This window comes from Acipenser ruthenus, chromosome 45 (assembly GCF_902713425.1).
Source record: "Acipenser ruthenus chromosome 45, fAciRut3.2 maternal haplotype, whole genome shotgun sequence".
In the NCBI taxonomy this organism is placed as follows: domain Eukaryota; kingdom Metazoa; phylum Chordata; class Actinopteri; order Acipenseriformes; family Acipenseridae; genus Acipenser; species Acipenser ruthenus.
In genome coordinates, this window is record NC_081233.1 from 2,071,407 (window position 1) to 2,078,906 (window position 7,500).

Here is a 7,500-nt window from a genome sequence, read left to right on the forward strand (position 1 = left end):
TGTCTATCAGACAGGTCCTGTTCTTTGTGGGCGTTTCTGCCATGACCTGTACTTCATCACTTCAGCCGTCCATCATCACAACCACTTATTCCTTTAGAGGGTCGAGGCGAGCCAGAGCCTAACCCGGCAGACACAGGGCACAAGGCAGGACTACACCCCGGACAGGATGCCAGCCCATTGCAGGGCACCACACTCACACAGAGGGCAATTTAGAGTGACCAATCAACCTGAACGCATGTCTTTGGACTGTGGGAGGAAACCGGAGTACCCAGAGAAAACTCACAATGTGAACACACTAGGGAGAACATGCAAACTCCACACAGACAGACCCCTGAGGCTGGAATCGAACCCAGGACCCTGGAGCTGTGAGCCAGCAGTGCTAACCACCACACCACCATGCCGCCCTTCATCACTTCAGTGGAAAAGAAACATCTTTAAATAAATAATAAAATTGACAATAAAAACAGTCGAATATATAATTGTTAATACATTCTAGAGTATCAAATACCTGTATAAATATACCTGATATATGCGTATTTCTTTATCTATTTTAGGTGACAGAATTTCGACCAGTAATACACCAGGAGGGTTACACCACAACCTACAGGTAGAGCTTTAAAAAATAATGTACCTTAAAGGGAAACCCAGGTTGGGTTACGTGTTCCCATATGTTGCTACAACAGGTTTTTTTTTGACATCCTGACCACTTTTTTTTTTACACTATTAAATTGCAGTCTACAGTTCTTGGTTTTCAAGATGACTTCAAAATATACCCGTCAGAAAAACTTCAGAACTACACTTCCCATCACCTTCTCATCGTAGATACATGACCAGGAGGATGATGGGAAATGTAGTTCTGAAATTCTTCTGAAGAAGACATTTGAAGCCATCTTGGAAGCAGAGCATTGTAGACAATGCAATTTAATAGTGTAAAAAAAATGTGTCCAGGATGTAAGAATAAATAAATAATAAACAACATATTGGAACATGTAACACACAAACACAAAACAACTTGAGATGCCCTTTAAACATAAGTGTGTGTGTGTGTGGGGGGGGTATCCATATACTACAATTCGATTTGTTTTATTAATTAATTTTTCCAAATGAACATGTATTGTTTATTGAATTAATACTAAATTATAATATCTAAAATATAGGGTGTGGTGGTTAGCACTGCTGCCTCACAGCTCCAGGGTCCCGGGTTCGATTCCAGTCTCAGGGGTCTGTCTGTGTGGAGTTTGCATGTTTTCCCCAGTGTGTTCACATTGTGGGTTCTGGGTACTCCGGTTTCCTCCCACAGTCCAAAGACTTGCTGGTCAGGTTGAATGGTCACTCTGAATTTCCCTGTGTGTGAGTGAATGTGTGTGTGTTTGTGGTGCCCTGCGATGGACTGGTGTCCTGTCCAGGGTGTCGTCCTGCCTTGCGCCCTGTGTATGCCGGGTTAGGCTCTCTCTCACCGCGACCCTGTAAGGGATTAAGTGGTTAATGATAATGGATGGATGGATGGAAAATTACATTCATTGTACCTTAATTTCTGAATTCACTACAATTATACTTTTAATGGAAAAGTGAGGCATTTACCCCTTAATTTTCCATTAATTTGTGCATACTTTAAGGGGTTTTTACCCCTTAAATACATCCCTTAAATAGTTTCAGGGGTTTATTAAGGTGTATTACCCCATTAGATACACCCCTTAAAAAGACAGATTCAATTAAAATTAAATGAAGGGGTTTTAAGTCTAAAGAGACACATTGTAGGCTGTCCTTAATTTAAATTAATGGATGATTTTTATTTTCCAGGGTAAATTAATAGGGACATTCTATTCATCCATTATCATTACCACTTATTCCTATAGAGGGTTGCGGTGAGCCAAAGCCTAACCCAGCATACACAGGGCAATGCAAGGCATTTTTACACCCTGGACGGGACGCCAGTCCATCACAGGGCACCACACACACACACACACACACACACACACACACACACACACACACACACACACACACACACACACACACACACACACACACACACACACACACACACACACACACACACACACACACACACACACACAGCAATTTAGAGTGACCAATCGACTTGAACAGCATGTCTTTGGACTGTGGGAGGAAACCGGAATACCCAGAGAAAACCTGCAATGTGAACACACTGGGGAGAACATGCAAACTCCACACAGACAGACCCCCTGCTGTAATAGGGACATTTTAAGGGGTTTTAGTTTTATAGAGACAGTAATGCATGCAGTGCACTAGTAATACCTCTATTTCATGTTTTATTCATCCAGATTTTCATTTGAGAAGGAAGGAAGACACCAGTGTGAGATCACAAATCTGATTTTTAATGTGGCGTTGGCTCCAGCTGAAGTTGAGTATCACACAGAGCAATGGGAGAAGTGCCCCCTTCACAGCAGCTCCCTGCTTCCTGCTGGTCCACTGTTTGATATAAAATGCCTGAACGGAGTTTTGAAGCACCTTTCCTTCCCACACTCAGAATACACTCCTGGTCAGTGGCAACTTTAAATTACTAAAACTAATCCAATTATTCGAAGTGTTATATTTTTTAATTGGGGAAGCACTGTGGTGTGGTGGTCAGCACTGCTGCCTCACAGCTCCTGGGTCCTGGGAAGTCAGGTTTTTTTTTTTTTTTTGACATCCTGACCACTTTTTTTACATCATTAAATCTCTACAGTGCTCAGTTTCCAAGATGGCTTTCCAAATGTACCGTTCAGAAGAACTTTGAGAACTACATTTCCCATCATCCTCCTACTCATGTATCTATGATGGGGATGATGGGAAGTGTAGTTCTGAAGTTCTTGTGGAAACTGAGCACTGTGTTGCCTGTAATTTAAAACAGGTGAAAAAAAACACCAGCCTGAGTTCCCCTTTAAGCTTGCGTCTTGTATTGAGTGTTTCTCCCGTAGTCTTGTATTGAATGATCTTAATATACTTCTATTGTTTCCCCCATAGACTTGTATTGAGAGCTCTCCCCATAGACTTGTATTGAGAGCTCTCCCCATAGACTTGTATTGAGAGCTCTTCCCATTGTCTTGTATTGAATGCTCTTCCTATATACTTGTATTGTTTCCCCCATAGACTTGTATTGAGAGCTCCCCGATAAGCACTCCCTGTCTATAACAGGGTGAGCGCTTGCTTAAACATGGGTACAGCTGTAGTCGCTTCATTAGAACTTAATGGGGAGCTGAAGTTATTTTTTTGTGTCTCTCTGTGTTACATGTTTACGTATGTTGCCTCTTATTAAATTGCAGTCTATAGTGCTCGGTTTCTGCAATGTCTTCATGTGTATCTTTCAGAAGAACTTCAGAACCCCATTTCCCATCACCCCCATCATAGATACAGGAACAGGGTGTTGATGGGAAATGTAGTTCTGAAGTTCTTCTGAACAGTACATTTGAAGCCATCAGAGCACTGTGTAGACTGCAAATGAATAGTGTAAAAAAAGTGGTCAGGATGTTAAAAAGAACAACACACACACCTTACTGAAACAGCTGTAGCAACATGTGGGAACATGTAACACACACACACAAATCAACAACAACTAGAGTTCCCCTTTAATAAAATAGAAGATAAAAACATACTTTGATTTCATGAAGAAATGTGCAGCTTTCAGCCAGATTCACTTCATGTTTTACAGTCTTTGTGCTTGATTTCACTTTGGTATTCTTTCTTTCTTTTTCAGAACTTGCCTACAGTCCTTCCACGACCAACCCTGGAAGTACAGGTCTGTTATTCTTTCTTTTACTGCTTCAACTACACAACATAACAATGTGTAGTCAAACCTGCTTAATGTCCCTCCCTGTTAACGTCACCGGACACTGCTTATTGCTAATCCTTATCGAATATGGTGGTTAGCACTGCTGCCTCACAGCTTCCTGGGTTCGATTCCAGCCTCAGGGGTCTGTCTGTGTGGAGTTTGCATGTTCTCCCCAGTGTGTTCACATTGTGGGTTTTCTCCGGGTACTCCGGTTTCCTCCCACAGTCCAAAGACATGCTGTTCAGGTTGATTGGTCACTCTAAATTGCCCTCTGTGTGAGTGTGAGTGTGTGGTGCCCTACTGGCATCCCGTCCAGGGTGTAGTCCTGCCTTGCATTGCCCTGTGCCTACCAGGGTTAGGCTCCGGCTTGCGTTTGTGCTCTGTTTCCATGATGACTTTACATGTACCCATCAGAAGAACTTCAGAATTACATTTCCCATTATCCTCCAGCTCACGTTTGTATGGTGGAGGTTGATGGGAAATGTAGTTTCCACATCTCATTGAAAATGTGCATCCTTTCAGTGGGATTTCAGCATCCAGCCACCCCTTTTAACCATGTGTGGAATGTACTTATTCCTTTATTATGTATTTCTTTATCTCTTTTTCCTCCACAGAAACACAGCCGCTGCCCAACCCCTTTAGAAGAGCAGGTGAATGGATTTTCTTCTGCTTTCTCAAGTACAGTTATGCTTTGTATCACATGTTATCATAATCATAAAGAGAGTTTCTGATTGCAGTGCTTTTTAACATAGTGTTTATTCCAGGGGAATAATATACTCAGCATCAGAAGAAATGTATCACTATTTTAGCAGTAGCAGCACACAGCAACACACAGCAGCAGCAACACACAACAGGAGCAACACACAGCAGCAGCAACACACAGCAGCAGCAACACACAACAGTAGCAACACACAACAGTAGCAACACACAGCAGCAACACACAGAAGCAGCAACACACAGCAGCACACAGCAGCAGCAACACACAACAGTAGCAACACACAGAAGCAGCAACACACAGCAGCAACACACAGAAGCAGCAACACACAGCAGCACACAGCAGCAGCCGCACACAACAGCACACAGCAGCACACAGCAGCAACACACAGCAGCACTCATTTCTCCAGCTCTCTCTGCCCCAGAACAAAGGGCGAAACAATCCTTTTATTCCATGTTGTTGGGTTGGTTATTTGATTGATTAATTGACTGGCAATCAACCCAGCCACATGCTCAACTGGCCTAACAGATGCAGTCATACTCATAATCACACAGACACCCACAGGCACACCCAGGAACTGCAACACAAACTGTTACACATTTAAACAGCGGCAGAGACACAGCTCTATTATTACTGAGCATCAAAAGAAACATCACAATTATGACAATTATGATTTTTGTAAAAAAAAAAAAGGTATATAAATTATGGCCATTGAAATGTTTTTGGCTTCTTTTTAATCACTTGATCATTCATCCTTGACCACGAGACACGCTGGAGTGACTGTGACTGAAGAAGCACATGCACTTAATCACCTCTTTAGTGAGACAGTTGATTGGACGCTGCATATGGAGTGATTTCAGTTGTTGAATTGCAAGCTCGAATAAAAGCAATAAAGAAAATTACAGAAAAACACCAGCCAGGTCTGTCAGGAGAGCAGCACCTTCATGCAATCGACATGTTGGAGGCTGGACTAGGGCAGCGTACTGTGGCTCTCCGTCTTGGGTGCCAAGCAATTTCAAAGCTGTTGAGACTGTAGAACCAGACACACTCTGTCAATGACAGGCAGGCCACCAACTGGGAGAGCAAGAGTCACAACACCTGGCCAAGAGCGACAAATCATTTTGCAGCATCTTCATGATGCACACGTTACTTGCCTGTAACTTTCACAGTATCCCCCTGTGGCAAAGTGCCCGCCCCTGTGTGTATTTTGTGTGTTATGTGTTGTATGTTGCGTGTGTTAATGTTGGTGTATAGATTGGTACACGGGATATAAACGGGTCTGTGTTTCACGTGTGTTTAAAGTGTATAATTATATTTAGGCACGAGGATGGCACATCACTTCACGTGCAGATAAAATGTGTATAATGTGTGGCACGGGGTTGCACGTAATGAATTCACGTGCTGGGATTCAAGTGAATAATTAATTAGTAATTGAATCCCAGCACAACAGTATAAATAGGCACATTTTTAGTCACTCGGGGTTAGGTGTTCAGAGAGTGGAGAACGGGAGAGAGAGAGAAGAGTTAAAATCAGCGTAATTATAAATATAATAAGTGTATTCTCACCGTGTTTGTTCGTCTCCGTTTCACCTGTGTGTTAGTGTCTAGTCGTTTTGTCTGTCTGTTTATTTTGGCGTCAAGTGCCGTGTCCTGTTTTTGTGCTGTTTTCAACCCTTTTATTTGTTAATAAACGCTGAGTGCAGCCATTGCACTCAGCTCATCACAACAACCGTCTGTGTTTGAATTCCTTTCTGGCGCCACCCACTCTGGCCGTCTTTGTGACACGTGGTGTCTTCGTGGGATAGCCGCGCCTCCAAGCGTCAGACCAGGAGGGGTTTTGTTTAAAAAAAAAAAAAAAAAAAAAAAAAATATTATGGCAGAAGACGCCATCAAACTGCGGTGCTGGTTCCTGGAGAATGCTGGGCTGGAGGCCCAGGCTCTACCCATAGTCGTCCGGGCCCTGTGGATGATGGACAGTGAGAGATGGGAGGCCTATCAGCAGGAACACACCCCAAACACCTTGGAGGAAGGTGTGGAGTTTCTCCTCAGCTACCTGGAGGCAACGATAAAAGGAACAGCAGCCCAGGTAGCAGGCCCACCAGCAGAGGGTGAATGCCTGCTGTCCCCATCTCCACCAGCAGAGGGTGAGTACCTGCTGTCTCCATCTCTACCAGCAGAGGGTGAATGCCTGCTGGTTTTGCCTCCACAGCCTGAGTGGGAGGAGCCCGAACGTCCTACGCCTGAGTGGGAGGAGCCCGAACGTCCTACGCCTGAGTGGGAGGAGCCCGAACGTCCTACGCCTGAGTGGGAGGAGCCCGAACGTCCTACGCCTGAGTGGGAGGAGCCAGAACGTCCTACGCCTGAGTGGGAGGAGCCCGAACGTCCTACGCCCGAGTGGGAGGAGCCCGAACGTCCTACGCCCAAGAGGGAGGAGTCGGTGCGTCCTACGCCCAAGAGGGAGGAGTCGGTGCGTCCACAGCCCAAAAGGGAGGAGTCGGTGCGTCCACAGCCCAAAGGGAGGCAAGTCGGGGCTTCCACAGCCCTGGGACCCAAGCCACCAGCAGAGGGAAAATGCCTGCTGGTTCAGCCCCAAGAGCCGGAAGGGGAGGAGTTACCGGTTCAACCCCCTGAAAATTTTTGGGGGGGAGAGGGGCAGGAGGCTGGTGTCCCCCAGCAGCCTCTATTCATGCTGCTGAGGGCAGCGCAGCGCGCACCAGCCCAACCACCAGGAGCAGAGGAGCTGGAGCTGCCTCTGCCTCCACCACCGCCAGGAGCAGAGGAGCTGGAGCTGCCTCTGCCTCCACCACTGCCAGGAGCAGAGGAGCTGGAGCCGCCTCTGCCTCCACCACCACCAGGAGCAGAGGAGCTGGAGCTGCCTCTGCTTCCGCCACCGCCCAGAGCAGAGGAGCAGGAGCTGCCTCTGCTGCCCGTACCTCCACAGGGAGTACGGTGGCCGGAGCCCCAGAAAGGGGAGCTGCCGGCCACGAAGAAGG

The 7,500-nt window shown here is 45.8% G+C and overlaps 1 protein-coding gene across 1 annotated transcript in view; it reads left to right on the forward strand.

Annotated features, from left to right (window-relative positions):
- LOC117962720 (uncharacterized) overlaps window positions 1-7,500 on the forward strand; it is a 12,363-nt gene that overhangs the window by 2,594 nt on the left and 2,269 nt on the right. Inside the window, exons 3-6 of the mRNA XM_059013037.1 lie at window positions 555-607; window positions 2,307-2,524; window positions 3,719-3,760; window positions 4,408-4,443. Coding sequence (XP_058869020.1) covers window positions 555-607; window positions 2,307-2,524; window positions 3,719-3,760; window positions 4,408-4,443 — 349 coding nt within the window. The remainder of the gene's footprint in view (window positions 1-554; window positions 608-2,306; window positions 2,525-3,718; window positions 3,761-4,407; window positions 4,444-7,500) is intronic.